The following is a 20,880-nucleotide window of genomic DNA, read 5'->3' as shown; positions in this document are numbered from 1 at the left end:
TTTCACACACACAAAAAAAATACTTTTATTAACACTCAAAAACTCTAAGCTTATGTGTTGGTTATTAAAAAACAAACAAACAAAAAAACAACCAAGGTCAGTATATCTATAGGGATCTCAGAAGATCAATGTGTCCCGGGTTTAGTGAGCGCATCTATGGCACCGGAAGCTGGAAGCTAAATCCGTTCTTTTTGGCTCCTACAAGAAGAGGTTTTGAGGTAACGTCCTCTAGAGGCGCGCGAGCTCGATGCCCCGTGCTTTGCCGGCTGACGGTGCGTTGTCTATGCATTTGTCCGGCCCGAGAGCGCAGGGGAAGCAGCACACTGAGTCTGGACCGGACCAAGAGCGAATCAGTTTCGTTATTCAGTTTCCTTTTTAAAACGTTATTGAAGACCTGTCTAAATAAAGATACCGGAGCGGGTGCGCAAGTGTAGTCAAATCACAGGCACGGAGTAAAGGCAATTGCTCACCAGACCGGCAGCGTAGGCGTTATTTTTTCCCCAGTGCCTCTCAGTTTTGCAACAAAAAGCAGCGATAGAAAGAGAACTTGAATGCCAATTTGAACGCGTGGACATCTTCAGACGGACAAGAATTCACACAAAACGCGTCTATCTGATTGTGTGTGTGTTTTTTTTTATCGGATCTGAAGTGCGGGATGGATGTGCGCTTAGCGCTCGTGTTGTGCGTCCTGGCCGGAGCGGTGAGCGCAGAAAGCGCGAGCGGTAAATCTCGGAGCTGCGCGGCTTTCCGACAATTCTACAACACCAAGGGCTTCTCCATGAGTGGTGTTCCGCAGGCGCAAATCTCTGGTGAGTGAGTCAGGGACCTGTACAACTCTAAAGCTTTGAACAAAACGGACGCAGCGCACAAAACAGCCTTACTGGTGGAGGCTTTTGTAAAATCTCAGCAGAATCCTAAATAAATGATACATGCCGGAGGAGAGTGTTTTCAGTGCACCTTTAAAAAAAGCACCTACGATTTTCCGTTTTGTAACTCTTACAACTAACATTTATTATTTCGTATTGTTTCATATATTTATAAGTGAGGGAGAACACATGATGCTTTAGTAGAAGCAAGTTCTAGCAGATTAAGTTGGCAGCACAAAATGACAATGCTCTGTAATATGCTCAGTAACCATATTTTATATTATATAATCACTTCCTTTGTTATTAATGTTTATTTCTTGATTGTTGCACTCTTGATGAGTTCATCATAATGCACATTGAATGTCACCCATTTGAAGCTGCTGTGTCTGTTCATGGGCTGGTTTGATTCTCCATAGGAAATATGACTGTACGTTATGATGTGATATTGAGATACCAGTGTTGCTAGTGTGATACCAGTATGGCTGACATTCCAGTTGGCTTCATACAGAAACTGGACCATAGTCATTTTGTAGCAGTCACACACACACACACACACACACACAGTCACCTGACACCTGTTCTGACACCCTGCTGGATTATTAGTGGTGTGCTTCCAACATGTGCCATGAAAGCTGATGCCAGCAAATCTTTTCATTTGTGATAAAACAACACAAGATTTATAGAGGAAAATGAACCATTAGCTGCCAGGCACTTATGGGATGATGGGATTATACTTGTAAAAGCAGCATCCACTAGTGGATATCGTAAATTGAAGCCTGCTTTTTTTAAGATGCCCTCAATCACACTGATTAATCGAGTGTATATCAGTCAGACACATTAACGCTGGAGTCCGACATTTTTATGAGGGCAAAATGTGTAAATTAGTGTTACTGATGCTGGACACAGACTGATTTATAGATAGTGCCATGTTTTGTGTAATTGTTGGCAGAGAGCCTGTATTAATCATTTATTTTTTCTCGGTGACAGATTAATCTTAAATCAGCTTGGAGTATTTGGTAGATACTGTATATTTCTGTTAAACAATTCATGGTGACACATTTTGCCATTTATGCATGAAACTGGGGAAATATGGAGTTCTTGAAAAGCATTCAAAGTCATATGAAAGCTTTTAAACATGTGGGCTTCAGAGATCACAGATCTGACTTACCTCAGAGTTGGTAGGATGTAGGATGTGTATAAAAGGGCATTTATAATTTATTGTGTCTGTCAGACAATTTCAAGTGGCATAGTTGTGACATTGAGTAATTCATGCATAGGTATTTATATTCTTGCCGTTATTTATAACATTTTAATTTAAACTTTTGATCCCTCTATATCAGTTTAAAGCTCTTCTAAAGGTAAAGGACAAAGATTCACATATTGATGATATCACTGCTGGAATAGTTGACAGATCCATGTCAAAGAGAACATATAACTGGAACTAACATTTTGTTACAGTTAGAATCACCTGGACAATGTAATGAGTACCAGAATGCTCAGAGGTGACTGCTAAACTCACATGCCTTGGAGAGGTATTGTTAAACCCAGAAAACTTGTATGCTGAGGCTCAGAAGGCAGCAGCTTGGACCTCCTAGAGTGGCATGCTTGTGTATAATGTTGAAAAGCTCCTCATTGGGCAGCATGTCATAATACAGTATGAGTGTCTAACCCATGTGCATGTGTAGGGCATGGTGATGACATCCACCACCCAGTGTGCTTTTCTCTGCTTAAACAAGGGAGCCCCTTATGACTCCCTTATGAGTAATTAGCCTGAGGATTGGATTCGTCGCTGTCTGATCCACACAATACCTTAGGGCTCAATTTCATTGAAAGTTGGGTGATTTGACTTTGGGCAATTATCCCAGATTCAACCACAAGGTCACCCCAGAGTCATTAGAACAGCAATGAATATGAGCTGAGTTAATCACTAGAGCATGAAATTCCCACTTGTTTAAAGTGAATGCTTGCAAAATGACATGCCAGTTGATTGGTAGGTGATAGGTGTTAAGCAATTCACAAAGGAAACCTCTCATGCCAGATCACAAGGGAATAATGGCACATAGAGGCAGCTTGCATATTTAGTAAAAAGGCATTAAAACACCTGTGAGAGCCCAGAGAGATACCATTTATGGTCCTATAATACATGATGCCTGCCACATACACTTTTATCATAGATGAAGACTTATTATGTGACTTATTATGTATGTAATGCACCAGATCAAGACAACAAGATGAACACTATTTGCGATACACCTATCTATGATCATAGAAGGACCTTGTGCTTGGGACCCTTGCATTAGACAGGTTCTGCACTGATAGGTCTATTTAGTCTCAGGATCTAGACTAGTTGACCCAGGAGACATGGCTGAAGGTGACAAAACCTGCTATCCATATGGGACAGCAGGACTTGCTGAATTGTAACATGGTAAAGTATAATATGGTAGGAATGTGTGTTAGAGAAGAAAAGTTAGTGGATTCTGAGAAGAGGCAATGTGCTGACAACCTATACCTTGCCCAGCGATTTCTGAAAAAATTCTTGGAAAGCCTGTAGAACCAGCAGTCCTAGGCTGCACCAGCAGTCCTCTGTGACTGCCATAGTCAATTCAAGTATCCTTAGCAGATGCCAGTATTACACATGACCGCCTCACAGAATTTAATTGGCAAACCTATTAATATCCATCACAAGTTGAGGTGGCTAGCATTCTCTGTGCGAGTAAGAGTGCTGTAATATATGTGAGTCACTCATCCAAATATATCAGTACCTTGATGCCACTGGATATCAGAGGAGGCAAAGATAAACATTTACTGATGTGAAACAGTCATGTGTATATGTCATGTGCATATGACAAGCTTAACCTACAGAAAGTCTGGGAAACTTGAATCCTCTCAAATCAAGAACTGGACAAAAAGTATAATTCTTTCTATCCAGGTGTGGTAGAACTCCTTGTTTTTGACTGTGGCATTTACCTCTTTGACTCTTTGACCTTTGTCTTAAAGGTAACAGATTCTTAGGCCACATCAATAACTTTGTTGCGGTCTGATATTGACAAAGCCTTGAGTGCTGAAACGGTGGACAGCTGGAGGTGGAAGTATAGTTTGTATCCCTGCAACAAATCAGAAGCCATTGAACCCTAACCCTAGTCTACCAATCCAATGTAGTTGCTGTCCAACAAGCAAAGTTTTCACAATTCTAGAGGAGCAATGTTAGAGGTGTAGTAGGTGTCTAGGAGTCTGTCTAGGGCCTGACCTTTTATGCCTACCAGGGGTTCTTAAGGCATGATTCTCCCAGCCTAAGGTTTGTGAGAGGCAGAACCAGGTTTTAGTGAACTAAAGGTGGCTTTGTGATTTTGAACCTTTTTCTCTCCATTCCAACTAATACCAAATTGGATAATAAACATTGTGTAATAGTGGGGCTGAAAAGAACTCAACCATGACTGTTGGCTAGTAGGGTGAAGCCAACCCAGCAGTGAGAGTAAAAACTACAAGATTCAAGCTCATAGAGAAAACACAGCAAACAACAAGGAGAGTGATAGCAAATATAGGTTAGTAATATACAGAAACAAACTCACCAAGGTAGAAAAGGGCGAGAGGAGGCTACCGCCAACTTTGAAGGACACAATACATGTAGAGAATGTGGAGGTTTCCTGTTGATTTCAAGTGTCTGTGAGGATTTGCCAGTTCAGCTATAAAAGCATTAGTAAGGTCAGGCGCTAAAGTTGGAAGAGGAGGCCTAGGGTGCAGTTAAAATTTCAGATATTCAGAGAGGTTGAGGTCAGAACTTTGTGCAGTCCACTGGTGTAGTTCTTCCAAACCAACCTTGGCAAAGCATGTCTTCATGTACAGGGGCATTATCATGCTGGAAAATGTTTTGGACTAGGCTCCCTAGTTCCAGTGTATGGAAACTGTAATGCAGAGCTATCTGTACATTTGTCTAGTTCCATTTTGTGGAAGGCCCACATATGGGTGTGATGCTCTGGTGTATTGTGCTAAGTGGCCGGTCTTATGCAATTCATAGACACACTAGTAAATAAATAACTAACTATTACTAACCTCAAAATGTAATCATTTGTTAATTTAAATTCTTATTTTTTCTTATTGTTCTCATTTCTCTTACTAGCTAACTTCAGATCATCAAAATATGAAGGTATGCATGATAACTCTATAGCAATAGCCCAGGAGAACACAGACAGAAGCATCTGTACTATTTTTATTTTCACTGTTTAGCGAGCAGAGGTAAGGAAACGTGGAAAACAAATACCAAATATAAATCAATAAATCACAACATTTTAACCACCCTGTAAGCCATATAGTCTCATACAGGCTCAGCATGTGAACACAGGCTTATGCTCTGGCTTCCAACTACCTACTGAGGGGCAATAGGGAAAAAATATGCAGCAAGGGAACAAGAAACAGGTGTGTACACTTAAGTGATTACAGAACCACTGTTTCTGACCCCTCACTTCCTGGTTCCAACCCACACAAGACCACATCCCTGACAGCTAGTAACATAAATGAGGCATGTCTTCAAGGAACGATAAAAGAGAAGGCAATGGTAATTAGAACATCAATCTGGTAATCATTTGCCATTTTGTTGTGAATTGTTTTTGTCAAATATAATCATTTTAGTTTTGCCTTGTTAATTAATTTTCTTAGGTTAATGAACAGACCTATAATTAATAACTAATGTTAAGTGATGAGGAAGAAACCAAAATACTAGCTTAGAGCTGTTGGGTAAAATCAGTTTTTTTCCCTGCTATTGCAAGCTACATCTGAAAGAACATTCTGTAAACTGGGTTGTGCAGCATGTGGATTAACAGATGCAAATACCAAGTAAATTGCCATTCAGTACAGATTCAAGAATCTCTTCCAAACGTATATAGTATACCATGCATACCAGGAAGTAAGTACACCAAAGATATACTGATATACTGTTTAACATTCAGAATTTTGAAGACCTGTACTGTGATTATGGTATTACAGCATTGTATTCATGCACATTAAAGAGACTTCTACATTTAATGAGTTTTAGGAAAAAGAGCAAAGCCAATTTATTTTAAACAGAAATTTGTCTTTAAGCTACCATCAGCTGCTAAGCTCTTACTGAAATCTCCTGATCAAGTAGTGCGGCGTGCCAGTGTAAAGGCAAAAGTCCTTTGCCTTTATAATGGCCTCTAAGCCTTCATATCCTCAGAGCAATGTTTTCTCAGTTGTCCTGAAATGATCCACTGCCCCACACATATTTCCTGACATCTCTGCTCTAACTCTGACAGATTGCTTGGCAAACCTTTGCCCATTCTTTTTGACATAACTGTTCTAACTCTGCCAGATGATATGCACTGCGTTCATGAAATGAAGTCTGATGGCCAGGAGGCTCATGGGAAAATTTGGTACTTTTCAAAATATTTTACTGTTGACTTTGCTTTGCTTGAATTTCTGTCTTGGTCCATGATACGTCTTGGAACACATTTTGTTTGTAGACAAATGGTGAAATAGAGGTTTTCCCTTTTTCCATTCCAAAAACTATTTTAGATGAAAAAGTAGAGAGGCAGGTAGATTGTCTTCAGATGCTGGAAGTGGTGAATTCTATCATTTTTTTGTTGTCAGATACTGGAAGTGGTGAATTCTATCATTTTTTTGTTGTCAGATACTGGAAGTGGTGAATTCTATCACTTTGTTTTCTTAGATTGGTTTAAAAGCTTGGTATTGAAACAAGCCACATTTTATTTAAAACAGCTTGCTGGGAAAAAAAAACTTATATTTGACATTATTTTATGTATATATTTTTTAATCTGTATTAGACAGCACAATTGCACAGCATGTAGCATCATATACATAACTGGGGTTCCTGGTTTGATTGTGAGCTTTGTTTACCGTCTATGGAGAGTTTCACAATTTTCTTTAACGTGCACTGTACATGATGGACTTGCATCACTCCCAGTGATCCCATGATTGGGATCCAATCTGGATCTACTGTGAACTTGACCAGGATAAAGATTACTGGTGCTGAATGAACTAATGATTGAACCAGTCTTAGAATATAAAGGAAGCATTAGTGTACTCTCACACAACTCCATAAAGTACTGATTCACTGGAAAGTGAGAAAAAGCAGAACCCAAGCACATTGACTACCTTACATTTTTATATTCCAGATTTAAAATTTAAGACCATTGTAACATTTAGTTATTTTATTGAATGTCTGTAACATGTGTAACATAAATAAAACCAAAGATATCTTTCTTGCTTTCACTAGGATTGGATCCAGGTGCTTGGTAATGATGTAGGTGAGGGAGCTGAGTTCAGCTTTGCAAAAAGCTTGCATCAGTTCAAAGAAACTGTCAAGTTTTTTAAATCTATATACAGTCATCACCTTTAATTGTGGCACCTGTAAACCTGTACATTCATGCATGTTATGCAATCAGCCAATCAAGTAGCAGCAGCACAATGCAAAAAACTTGCAGCAAGAGTTCAGTTAAGGTTCACATCAGAATTGAGGAACAAGGTGTCTCTGTAACTTTATAGATGTGGGTACCACGTTTTACAGATTTTTTCAGAAACTGCTGATCTCCTGGGATTTTCACAAAAACAAAAAAAACTTCTGTGGTTCATATTCTTGTTCTTGACTGACAGGAGTGGAACCTGATGTAGTCTTCTGCTGTTGTAGCTCATACACCTCTAGGTTTAATATGTTGTGTGTTCTGAGATGCTTTTCTGTTCACCATAGTTGTAAAGATTATTTGAGTTACTATAGACTTCCTGTCAGCTCAAACCAGGCTGGTCATTCTCCTTTGAGCTCACTCATCAATAAGGTGTTTCAGTCTGCAGACCTACAAGATTTTTTTTTTTTTTTTTCACACCTTTTTTTTGTGTACTCTGGAGACTTTATGTGTGAAAATCTCAGGAGAACAACAGCATCTGAAATACTTAAACCAGCCCATCTGGCACTAACATCCATACCATGGTTAAAGTCACAGAGTTCCACTTGTATTTTCCCCATTCTGATGTTTTATGTAAACATTTACTGAAGCTGTTGATCTGTATTTGCATTTGATTTTTTTTATTTAAATCATTTTTTGCATGGTACAGTAGAGCTGCTGCCACATGTGCACATCCTAATAAAGTGGATGGTAGATGTATATTTAGTAATTGTATTTTTTCTTCAAATCCTTTATTACACTCAGTCAGTGTCTTGTGTTATTGAGAAACTAGCATGGGTTGATGGACTGAGATATTTGTCCATTTGTATTGCTGGTCTCCTATGCTAGTGGGTCAAAATAGCAAAAAAAAAAAAAGATTTTAAATCCAAATTGGAAGCTTTATTAAAACTGTCTTTGTTATAAGACCAATATTTGTAATATCTTGGGGACTTTTATTGTAAGTTTCTCTCATGACCTTATTTGTAAATCAAGGGACCCACATTGGGTAGCTTGTGCTACACTATTTTAGTTTTTTTTTTAGTTTAGCTATTGATATCTTGGAGAACGATGATACCATTGTCTTTCTTCCATCACTGCAAATGGAAACAGAATAATAAAGACTGAAGGAGAGGATGAATGGATGAATAGGCTTGGGTTTTACTGATATAACCAAGCTATTAGGATTTAATCTTTCTCATTTTGTCTTAAATCAGCAGTTTTCACTATCAATATCTCAGAAGTCTTATCTCCATACAGAAGCGCAAGCAGTGAAACACCTGTTTTTTATATCTTCCTTTAATCATCACAGATGTTGCACTAAGATTTCTTTCCCAGACCCTCACTAAGTCCATTGTGTATTTTGTGTTTCAGTTTGTGTATGTGCTTCATCTGTTGTGCATTGTGTGGCCTGAAACACTAACAATATTTCATTGCAGCTGAAGTTGAAGCTGAAGGCTATCCTAGAGACATTACACCACCTGTCTAATACAAACGGCACCCTTGAGAAGTTTCATATCCAGCACTTGTCTCATTTGATTCGAGTGAAGTGCATTGCAACTACACAGGCATGATCCAAAATAGAGTTATATGAGATGCATTTTAGGAATACTTCGAATTTGAATGGGGTTCTGGGAGCGATTAGCAAAACGTTACAGGTCAGTAATGTTGAGTTATTCGTGGTGGGTTAATTTATTTTGTGGTCTAGTCTATGAATCTTCTTCTAATCCTTTAAACATACTACTTTATTTGTGAGAATGTAGTCAGCAATGGCCATGATAACATTCTGATTTAGATTTTTTTTTTTTTTTTTCAAGTAAATAACAGACATAGTGTCAGGCAGATCAACTGTGTGTGTGTGTAGCTGAAAGCAATTTAGCAGGACTAGCATGTGGAGGCTGGACTTGAGAATGGTGATTCACTGCCATGCCAGAGGACACAGAACTGTGACTAATCAAGGTGACTTTTAAAGGATCTGCTATTATTTCCATCAGTCTAAAGAGAGAGAGAGAGAGAGAGAGAGAGAGAGAGAGAGTACAAGCAATAGATGTATCAAAAGAAAGGAGAAAATAAAAAAAAAAGCATTCTGCGATCAGAGGATCAAAAGATGTTGAGGTCTGAATGAAAGAAAAAGCGAAAAATGAGAGAGGACGAAGAGATATATGCAAGGTAAAAGGATAGGAGGAAAGAGACAAAGAAAGTGTGTGCAGCATTGACCAGGGTGTGTGTGTGTGTGCGTGTGTGTGTGTGTGTGTGTGTGTGTGAGTGTGTGGATTTAACTGGATTTACGGTGTCGTTTGATCAATCACTAACAGCTGACAGCAGGATGGAGAGTGAGACTGCTAGATTCTCCCCATCAATATTTAATGCTGGCTCAGTACCTAACTGTCTCTTTCTCTTCATTCATGCTGTCTTTCTCTCATATCCTCCCCCTTTCTCTCCTTTACTTTTTCCTCTCTCTCTGTTTACAGCTGTCCTGTGTCTCATATTCTCTTCTTTTCAGACTGCACTTATTATACTATATTATACTGATATCAGTCTTGTCTGTTTCACACACACACACACACACACACACACAAAAATAATTGTACATTTGTATGGAACATCTCAATGGTGGTCATTGAGGGAAAATTTCAGTAATGATTTAAAGGTGTAGAAATCATTTAATACTAAGCAAGGGCATACTTAGAAGCTGAGATCTGAGTTAAAGGAGCAGTTTGTAACTTTTTAAGCTGTCTGGGATTCACATGTAAACATTAATAAGGTGTGAAACTTACCTTTTTGCTGACCTTTTAAGGAGAAGCCTCAGAGTGCAGTTCAGTTTTCGTTAGGGTGGGGTCTATTTCTGGGCCAGAAAAATGTAAACTGATATGTTCATTTCTTTCCATAACCCACTTATTTACTATTTTTACACTCCATGTGTTTCAAATCATATCTCTCATATTTTCTCATTCTCTGTTTATACCCCCACCCCTCTCATAAAGCCCAATGCATCCTGCACAAAAAGGCTGGTACTGTTATGGCGTTAATCACGAGCCCTTGTGTCCTCTGTGTAAAAACTGTCCTGATCTCGAACTGCTGTGTAAAGTGTTATAGTCCTGCTTTTAACTGCTATTTTTGTCCACCACATAAAAAGATCAGCACTGAGGTCCACACGACACAGCCGGTGAACTTGCAGTAATAACAGCCTTACAGGGCACATTTTAAATTCGATGAAGTGAACAAGCCGTCAGTAGAAAGCAAGCTGAACACGTTTCCATTTTAGACCTTGAAAGCAGTCTTGTACTCGTTTTAGGTTTTATGCAGTGGTCAGTGAAATGGAGAAAGATAGAACGACAAGACTCAGAAAAAAAAAAAACCTGACTGCTTTTAAAATGATATGTACTCCATGAGAGAGAAAATTTAACTGGGAGATATTGTTTGAGAGGGAAATATTGCATGCTGGTCAAAAGTTAAATCGTTTATTTACTTGTTTATGCTTTTGATTGGTAGTGGAAGTTTGGCCTGATGTTGTCGACATCCTCATTTTAACTCGGTAGACTTTAAGTTAAGCTTCTTTAGATGAGAATTAGAAGATAAGGAGTTGGGATGAGGACACACACACATGGATGCAATTCTAAGCACTATCAGAAGATAAGGAAGGAGAGGTATACAAAGAGAAAATAAGTAGGACAAACTTTGCTGGACAGCATGTGTATAGATGTGTTATGAATATGAACATGCCATTGCACTGGAGCTGTTCAGCAAATAGTGTTAATCTCTCTCTCTCTCTCTCTCTCTCTCTATATATATATATATATATATAATGAGAGAGAGAGAGAGAGAGGCTCTATAGAACTGTTAAGGTTGAGAGATGGATATAGCAGTCAAAGCAAAAATACAAAAATAAATAATAAATAAATAATTTTTTTTTAAATTAATAGTAAATACATTTATGATACAAAAAGAAAACAACTACATTTTATATACTAAGAACGTTGACTAATAAGTTACTTACAAAGTACATAAGTTGTTTATTAAGTAAATGTTACTACTCAATATAGTTTAGCCAAAAGTGTTGTTTCAATTCAATGCTAACCAAATGTTCTTTCTATCATTCTAAACAAAGCTGATCTTGTACATTTAAAAGTAGCTTCTGGCAGGCTGCCCCGAATCCCTATTCCTGTACCTTTCTAAATGTTCATTGTGCTTCGTTGTGACTACATTTCACCATTCATGACTATTCCTATGAGTTACTTATTAAAAATTCTTACAGATTTGTAATTGTGGGATTGTGCTGGGGCTCCATCTGTGCTGTTTGCTTAACTGCTAAATTGGAAACGTGGGAGTTTGGTCAGCAGCCACTTGGAGCCAGCTGTGCAGGCATCATGGGTTTATGCTGGGATTCTCGGAAGACCATGATGCAGCTTACAAGCAACATCAGAATAAGGGTTTATTGTAAACCAAAGCCCTTGTAAAATAAAGCCAAACCATTACTGTCATTTTTAAAGGTTTATGATCAACACATGCACAGGCCTGAGAAAGAATGTGCTCAGTATAATAAATTTCAAGGCAGTGTTGATTCAGTTACTTAACCACATAAGAATTCCACATTGCCTTTGGAGTATTGTTGGCACTTGATTTTTTTTTTAGTTAGTTTCAAAGTCAATTAGAGATATTGGAATAATTAGCAAGCCCCACTTTGTGTGTATGTGCGGTGTTATGCTGGCCAAATCCATATCAGTCCAAGGTTTGCAAGTGTTTTTCTGTTTCTCTCAAGCTCATACTTTAATTTTGCATTGTTTCCCTCTCTTCTTTTGATTTTACTGCTCCCTTGGACACAGTAAATACCTCCGATCTGAGTATATGATTATATACCACATGCAACCACTTGCATCTCTGGTGCTATTTCCCAGCCTCAGAGCACAGATTCCATGCCTGGAAAGCAAAGTTTAAGAAAAGCCGCATACCAGCAAGGCTTTAACTTTAACTGCTCAAGATTCAAGATTCAAGATTGAATAAATCTGAATAAATCTGTTGAATAAATGGACTGATGGATACTGAGGATTACATCCATCTTGTAGTAGTGAGCTTATATTACTATTATTATTATTCTATATTTATGCAGTGATTGTTGAGGTGATGGCTACAAAGCCTGGAAATAAAACTGTGTTAATGACATGGCCATTTAAATAATGTCACTAATCACCAAATTACTGATCAACTGATCGACACTGTAAAACAGAATACTGGACAAATTATGCTGAGTCTACAAGATTCCCTTAAAAAATGTAAAAGACAAAAAGGGTGGCTAGGGTTACTGTCTGGTGTTTCACATGTTCTCTGCGTTACTCTCAGTTTCACCGGTTTGGTAGGTGTTGGTAGTTGGACCTGGCAAATTAGATATAAATTACCTCTGGGTGTGAACGAGTGGAAACATCCAGGGTTGAATTCCAGCTCGTGCTCCATTTTCCCAGAATCTACTACATCCTGGACCAGGATATTGATGTATGAAAAAGAAAGACCTGGGTTTAAAAAAAACAAGAACTGATTACAAAAGAGGATCTTGAGCTATTGTGCTATCACCAGTAAGATTATAAGCAGATGATATAACTTTTGCAAAATAAGAACATTTGGTAGTGACTTTAAAAATTCATTGACAACATAGTTTCAGTATCTAGCGTAAGTAAACATTTAAACATGACATGACAATGCAAAGGGGGGCACGGTGGCTTAGTTTGTCTCGCACCTCCAGGGTTGGGAGTCTCCACCCTGTGTGCATGGAGTCTGCATGTTCTCCCTGTGCTTCGGGGGATTCCTCCAGGTACCTTAGGTACGCCGGGGATTGTGCCCTGCAATGTGGCACCCATTCCAGCGTGTAGTGCAGCTTGTGCCCTCATTCCCCTGGGGTAGCCTCCAGGTTCCCTGTGACTGTGTTAAGAACAAGCAACACAGAAAAGGAATGGATGACAGTATGAATGTAAATTTACCTCACGTAAGCATCATGTTGCTTATTGCTATTCAGTTACTTAACCACATAAGAATTTCACATTGCCTTTGGAGTATTGTTGGTTCTTGATTTTTTAGTTAGTTAGTTAGTTTCAAAGTCAATTAGAGATATTGGGATAATTAGCAAGCCCCACTTTGTGTGTATGTGCAGTATTATGTTGGCCAAACAAATGTCCATCCAAGGTTTGCAAGTGTTGTTTTTCTGTGTCTCTCAAGCTTACACTCTTATTTTTGCACTGTTTCCCTTTCTTCGTTTGATTTTACTGCTACAGTAAATTTACCTCACCTAAGCATCATGAAGTCAAAGGAGTACTGAATAGCCCTTAATGCAACTTTAAAAGGTTTACATCTAGATTTACCAAGCTATGCTAATCTATAGCAGTGTTTAGGCTCTATCTAAGCGTACCAATTTATGAGTTCACATAGTCTAAAATGTAAGATCAAAACTGAAAAAATGGATATTAAAGATAAGTGTAATTTATCCAAGAAGAATGTATAAACTCACCTGCATACAAACTGGTAATCATGAGAATAAATTCCAAATTATTATTAACAAATGAAATTAATCAACATGACACACTCTTTCCCTCCTGCATATCGCTGTTCCCATGGTCACGGACATTGTGTCTGTGTTTTGTTTCCTGTTTTGGTTCTGTCTCCACCATTGTCATGTCATTGATTTGTTTCCTTCATTATAATCATCTGTTTCTTCTTTCTTCTGATTACTGTGTGTAGTAATACCCTCTGTGTTGCATTGGCTTCGCAACATCTCACTGAATGTTTTAACATTACCATACTTCTTTTGCTAGTGCCCTTGTTACCTAGTTCCTTATTTCGAGTTTTGACCCTTTGCCATTTATGGATGTTCCACTGATGACCCTGGCAGTCTGTGTATTGACACCTACATTAAATAATCCTAATTAGGGGGTTTTTGAAAATGCATCTAATGAGTGCATTGGGTTTATGCACTTCCATTCACACTGTTTATGTGTGCAGTTTGTTGTCATAATGTGTGCTCTTTCCCTAATCACTAATATAAGATCTGAGTGAGAGTTGAAGTGATTGAGGCAGTATGTGCGAAGGTAAGAGAGTCTCGGGGTGTGTGTGTGTGAGAAAGAGACAGACAGAGAGAAAGAGAGAGAGATTGTGAGAATAAGTGGATAAGGATGTGAGATATTCAATAGCCTTTCATCAGAGACTTTGGAAGATTTCCAAATCTTGACAAGTGCTAAATGCTCCAGTGGTACTTAATTTCCTGTCTCTATGTCTGTGAAGCTAACAGCTAATCTGTGGCACAGATTTTGTGACTGTGTATGCAGATGTGCGTTATGTACGTGGGTGATACTGGAACATCTTTTTTTTCTGTTGTTGTTGCTTTCTCATTTTTTCCTCTCCCTCTCCCTCTCCCCCTGCCATTCTTGGTGTCTAACAGGCTAAGATGGCATCATGAATATTTTAGATGGCTTAATCAAGCCTTTCTTTGTTTTTGAGAGGTTTGAGGGGAATCTGTTTTGTGTGTGCAGCTGTCTGCATTCGTGGGTCACTGTATGTGTGTTTGTAAGAAGGAGGCAGAATATAAAGTAGAATGAAGCAGGTTGGACTGCTTCGTAACTGTTTGTGTCTTAATATATTTTGAGGCAACATTGAAGGAACAGAAGAGTGGAGCTCTTTCTATCTAGCAAGAAGAAAAAAAAATATCTACAGAGAAATGTTCTTTTTAATGATTGTAAATGTGGAACATTACATTCTCTTTTCAGTGACAGTCCAAGGTCTCCAAATGTCCTCTTTCCACTTCATTTCGTCTCTCCCTAACTCTCCCTGTACCTTTATTTCTTTTTTTTCCCTGTCCTTTTCTGTCTCGCTCTCCTGCTTCCCAGAAATGCACTAAATCCCTCTGGTCTCAGTATATGATTATATACCACATGCATCACTTGCAACTCCAGCACTATTTCCCACCCTTAGACCAAAGCTTCCCTGCATGCTTCATTAACCCATATCAAACGCGTGCATCGGAAATGTGCTCCAGTTGGATGCGATTTTTGTTGAAAGGCCATATTTCGAATAAATTAAAATGGGATGTTCTGGGTGGAGCATTTTGTTCGGAATTTTAGCTGTTAAGCAACATTGTCAGGCATCACATCCATCAGTTTTTAGTGCCCTGCATATAATTGTTTATTTGGTGTTTGATTTTGTAGCATAAATGAATTAGGTTCCTGCTGCTTAATGTCTCATGATAGACACGACTGTGTTTTTTTTCCCGAATAATGTGGCTGCTGAGCTACAGTAGCTAAGATAACATAATCTAGCTTTAATTCTAATTTAGCTGAGAGTTTGCTTTACATTCTCTAGGTCATTTTGGACAGAACAATATTGAACACATATATAACTAACAATCTAAGGAAAAAGACTAACAATTAACAGAATTTTTTCATACATTAGAAGGACTTTATCATACTTTAAATTCAGCCAAAACAAGAGAGCTCAGAGGGAAGCTGCCTTCTGACTGAGATGGTCTTTTATCTCAGCAGCATGAGAGCATTTCTTATGATGTAATTTTCATCAAGTTGTTCTTGATATTGAGACAAATTTCACATGGTATTGGGTAGACATAGTGCTCAAAAGAGCAGCTTTGTTGCTAAGTATCTTACTGGCCCTGTGTTCCCAGCATAAAAATCACTTTTTGAATGATAGGAAGTAGGAGTAAAGATGACATAAAATTGCAGTCCAGCAGAATAAATTGCGAATTTTAGATGTTAGATTGCCGTTACAATCATTTCTGAACCACTTAACGACCCAAACATCCTTTTGAAGCCTGAAGCCCTCAGATGTTTTCAAGATTAAAACACAAGTTTGTTGCTCTGACTTTATATTACGAAACTTGAAACATGATCTGGATGTCTAAAATTCTTCAATAATGTGTTAAAATCATTAAATGATGAAGAACCTGGTCCTAAACCAATGGTTGTATGTTAGAAATTATGGTTTTGTAGTTATTTTTGATAATTAAATCACACTGGAAATTTTTAATGCTGTATAACAAACACCATAGACACTAAATATTGAGGTGTAATACAGCTACCGGAAAACGAAAGAGACAGATTTAATAGATTTCAGATGAAATGAAATTTTGCATCTATACCCACTAATTAAAAAGTCTTTTTCAAACAAGTAGCTTTGAGAGCCATCATCAATGCAGCATGATATTTCTTATTATTCCTTGTGTTTGTGCGTAAAATATCATTTCATTTATGTGAATATAATAAATATGTCATTTATGTGAAATCTTTAGAGGCCTTTCAACACTTCTCTGTTTGGCACAAGGTGACTCACATGTGTCCCTGTGCCTTTGGATGTTAGCCAAGGACGTAACTACAGTAACGGCCGGTTATAAGAGACCCTTTCAGTTTTACGTGCTGTGATCTTACTGACACAGTCCCAGTGTGTCTGTTTGGGCCTGGTCTTAAATTTAGCCTGGCGTGTAAATTGAATCTGTCCTTTTGGTTGTAAAACAAGGTCTCCGTCTTGACAAGTCCCTGCCCCATTACATCGCTCAACAAAATTGAATCGCAAATCCATGTGGGGGAAACCTGGCAGGAGTTGGGATAGTAAACAAAGAGAAACAGAAATAGAAAGTTGATGGTGAGTCTATATTATGTATATAATTTCCAATTCCCAGCATAATAATAATAATAATAATAATAATAATAATAATAATAATAATAATAATAACTTAATAATAATAATTGTTGATTTAAACTCCAAAAAGTCTGAGAAAAAGAACATTTATAGCTAAATCAATTCTTATGTATTATATTTTGTATTATTTGTATTTGATTGTTCTTTACAAATTCAAACCAATAAAGGAAAAAAAAAACATCACACAAGAAACATTTTCTTGTTTTACTTTGGACTTGAACCATGTTAATGTTCTTCCTTGCCAAAGAATGATTACAGCATGACAGTTCATAGAAACACAAATCCGGTCCTGGAGGAAAAAACATCTGATGTGTTCATGACAGCTTGTTGGATGCAGATGTAACTGAAGTGTCTAGATAAATTATAGGCCACCATGAGTTTATCCCCAACACGAAACAGGCGGATTCTATCTACCATTCATTCTTTACTCGGATAGAACTGTATAATACTAAAGTCACAGAATGTATATCTAATGTGTCTGACTTTCACTCAATTATATTCAGTAACTTACTTTAGGATTTGTTTAAAAAAAATTTGTCATGCGTATACTCGAATACTTATTTACACCAATATCAACATCTCATTCCATGTGACACTACCATAGTATTTCAGAGGAGATACAGCATCTTCCAAAAAACAACAATAATAGCCTAATAAGACATCTGTATGGCATTTAACAGCATCTTGCATTGTGTAACAGCAAAAGTATTTGTGAACATGGAGCAGTGAAGCGAGTATGCAGAGCTACTGTCACACATGAGACCACTTCAGCTCGGCAAATACTGAGAACTGACACAAGCACACTTTCTTTTTCGTCGGCCAGTCTTGTCCATTTCAAATGACATAAGATGTAAAACTCAGCATGAAGAGTTCATTGCTAGCATCATCTTCGAGTATCAATATCGGTATTGATGAATACCAAAAAAACGTACTTATGGCCTCGAATTTTCCTATAACTGCATGGCTTTATTTGGCAGTGATAACAGTATTTCATTTAATAATGAATGTCACACATTTTAACAGTTTATAGTTAGAATTAATGCTGTGGAATATCTGAGAGTCAAGTTAGTTCCTGTTCTCACTCTCATTAAGCTGTGATAAACAGTCATTGCTTCTCTCTCTCTCTCTCTCTGCCTGTCATTTTACAGAGAAACTGGAATGCATGAACTGCTCTGTCCTGCAAACTTTCTGGAAAACTTTTGACTGTTTATAACATAAGGAACGAGTTATACACTTTACTTTTTTTTTATATCTATCATATTATATACATCATTAGTCTTTGATTATGTGCCACATCCACTGAACAAGGTGGATGAGCTGTTACTATAGAAACAATAACATGCTTAAACTGTTTTGTTTCTCAATATAACATTGAGGGCTGTCATTACATTAGTCTTACTTTCTTCTCTTTTTTTATTTTCTTTCCATCTCACTCATGGTCTTAGTTTAAATGTCCCTCCTGATCCCAATTTTCATGTTTTGTTTTGCTACATAAACAGCCAGCTTTCTGACTGATGTTGACTTTAGCTGAAATATGCGATTATTTCTTCTGTTTATGTGCTGGATAGACACTCGGGTCTTGAAGTGAGACTCTGAGAGATGTGACTAGTGTAGGCTACGATCATTTCTGCTTCATCATTCCTACTGCACAAATCCGTCATCCTCTCCACCCATGTGATTTATCCCAGAGCTGATTACTGCTTGTTATCCGTGCCAGCGAAGTCAAACTGAAATTAAAAGATTTGCTCGATTTGCTTTTGCTGTGTCGGAATTAGTTTGAATCAAGCCCACACAGACATACATGGAAACATGCTGATGTAGCCTACATGCACTTAGCCTTTACCACCCCACCCTAAAACTCCAAACACACATACCCACAGCTTGACCAGTCTCAGATTTGGCCCGCGAATATAAGCTTGTTTGCCTGACGCACTAACAGGGCGTTAGAAATGAAGTGTGCCAAGGTGACAGGAGGCTAAATCATCTCCTCTCTCCAATTTTAATCAGCTGACAGATGGAAAGCTCAGACAGACAGTGTGTTTGCGAACTTGGGTGTGTACTAAACAATTTGTGGTTTTCCAGCATGGATCTTAGCACAAGCCTGAGCTTCAAGGTCTTGCTTAAGTATAGCTGCTGACTTTATATAGGGATGTTTTTTTTTCTCCCTTTTATGTATAGTGTATTTGCCCTGGTATGCTCCAGGTGTTCTGAATGCTTAACCTTACTGTCTATAGTTGGCAGTCATGTTAAACATCTGCGATGAGATATTCTCTGTAAATAGTGATGGTGATTTAAACTAGGCTGCATCATTACAAAGGAAAAGGTTTTGTACATATTCCTGTTTCATTAATTTACTTTTATTCTGAATTTTATTGCCAGATAATTTTGTCAGATCTGGTTATGAGGTAAAAAAATAAAAGTGCTAAAATACATAAATTTTATTTTATTTTTTTTTTTTTTAAAAAGTAGAAGCACTAAAAAAAGAGCAGTGACAGAGGAAAAGTGCTCAGTTCTTAAAAAATACAGCTGCTATATTAGTGGTAATATGTGTGAAGGCCTGGGAAAACCCTTCACATGGTGAAATCTTGACATTTACTCACAGTTCTGAAAACAACATGCTGTCCTGAAATGTCTGGTATGTTTACGACTAAAAGTGAAAAGAGCACAAACTCTTTATGGCTCTTTATTCAATGTGATGTTGGCAGACAGATCTCCTAAGCAAGTAAAAAAGAAATAAAATCATTTCCACAAGGTCGTATCAACAGGAGATTGCAAAATTTCAATCCTAGTGATGCAATAGTGCCTAAGAAACCGAGAAAAACTGTGCTCTCTGTATGGAAGGCATGGCAAACTCTCTCTCTCCACTGTCACTTATATGAGACTGGCCAATCACTAGACTCCATGAGCTCATGTATGTGGAAGAGGGTAGCTTCTTTCTTTCTTCTTTTGGGAGAATGAGCAGTAGTTTGAAAAGCTGCAGTGTGTTGTTGGAAGTGCTAGCATTCACTCTCCCTGCTTAGTAGCTAGCTAGAGGAGTTGCAAGTTTGTGGGTGGAAATTGACCAATGACCAAATATGGAGACAAAATCCACATTACTTTGTTAAATTATATGTATGGTTTCTTAAAACTGATGTTTCAAACTGTGATATTTATTCCAAATTTATTTGGCATGTTTATTTGTGTAAAATGTGGGTGTCTGAAAAGTTTAGTGTTGAATAATACTTTTTTTTAGCTAGCAGTGAGAATGCTTTATTTTTTAATATAAGGTACTGATGGCATTATTCTAGGATAAAGTTTTAAACTGTAAAAAAAAACCCCTGGCTCTAGAGCTAGAATTTTATAGGCTTTTGAATTATTTAGAAATCCTTTCAGCATTAAGACAGTTTAATAATGTTGGCCAAAATATATGCAATGGGAACATCAGAATAATATTTATTTTCCTTTTCTCAGAAAACAATTACAGAATGCACAGAAGTCACATCTATATATTGCTCGGGCAAAGGTTTTTAATCTTTTATGTATGGAATTGTGTGTGTGTGTGTGTGTGTGTGTGTGTGTGTGTATATATATATATATATATATAAAACACATATATAAATATATATATGTGTGTGTATAATTATTAGGATTATTATTAGGTAGAGCAAGCTCTGATCCCATCTGTGTGGTTACTTTTTTCGGTATTAAAAAGGTTTCTATTTAAAACATTATCCCTTTCCCCAAATGGACAAGCTGACTCTGTTGGAAATGAAAGCCACCTGGGTTGTACATTTAATAGATAGGTTAAGTAGGCCATGTATTTATAATTGACATGAATGTGGAAATAAAATAGGTTTTACTTTACCAGCAGGCAAACAAAGTGTGTAAGTCCATAGGTTTCTGAGTTAGGTCTCCATGCTTGCTTTCCCCAAAACTGCTGC

The 20,880-nt window shown here is 37.6% G+C and overlaps 1 protein-coding gene across 1 annotated transcript in view; it reads left to right on the top strand.

Moving 5' to 3' along the window:
* The first annotated feature begins 242 nt into the window (after positions 1-242).
* gpc1b (glypican 1b) overlaps positions 243-20,880 on the top strand; it is a 78,676-nt gene continuing 58,038 nt past the window's right edge. The window contains exon 1 of the mRNA XM_058418433.1: positions 243-809. Within this exon, the coding sequence (XP_058274416.1) occupies positions 656-809 (154 nt within the window). The 5' untranslated portion in view covers positions 243-655. The remainder of the gene's footprint in view (positions 810-20,880) is intronic.

This window comes from Hemibagrus wyckioides, linkage group LG20, assembly GCF_019097595.1.
Source record: "Hemibagrus wyckioides isolate EC202008001 linkage group LG20, SWU_Hwy_1.0, whole genome shotgun sequence".
Classification (NCBI taxonomy): Eukaryota; Metazoa; Chordata; class Actinopteri; order Siluriformes; family Bagridae; genus Hemibagrus; species Hemibagrus wyckioides.
The sequence above is the reverse complement of the archived record's forward strand: the minus strand, read 5'-3'. Positions and strand labels throughout refer to the sequence as shown.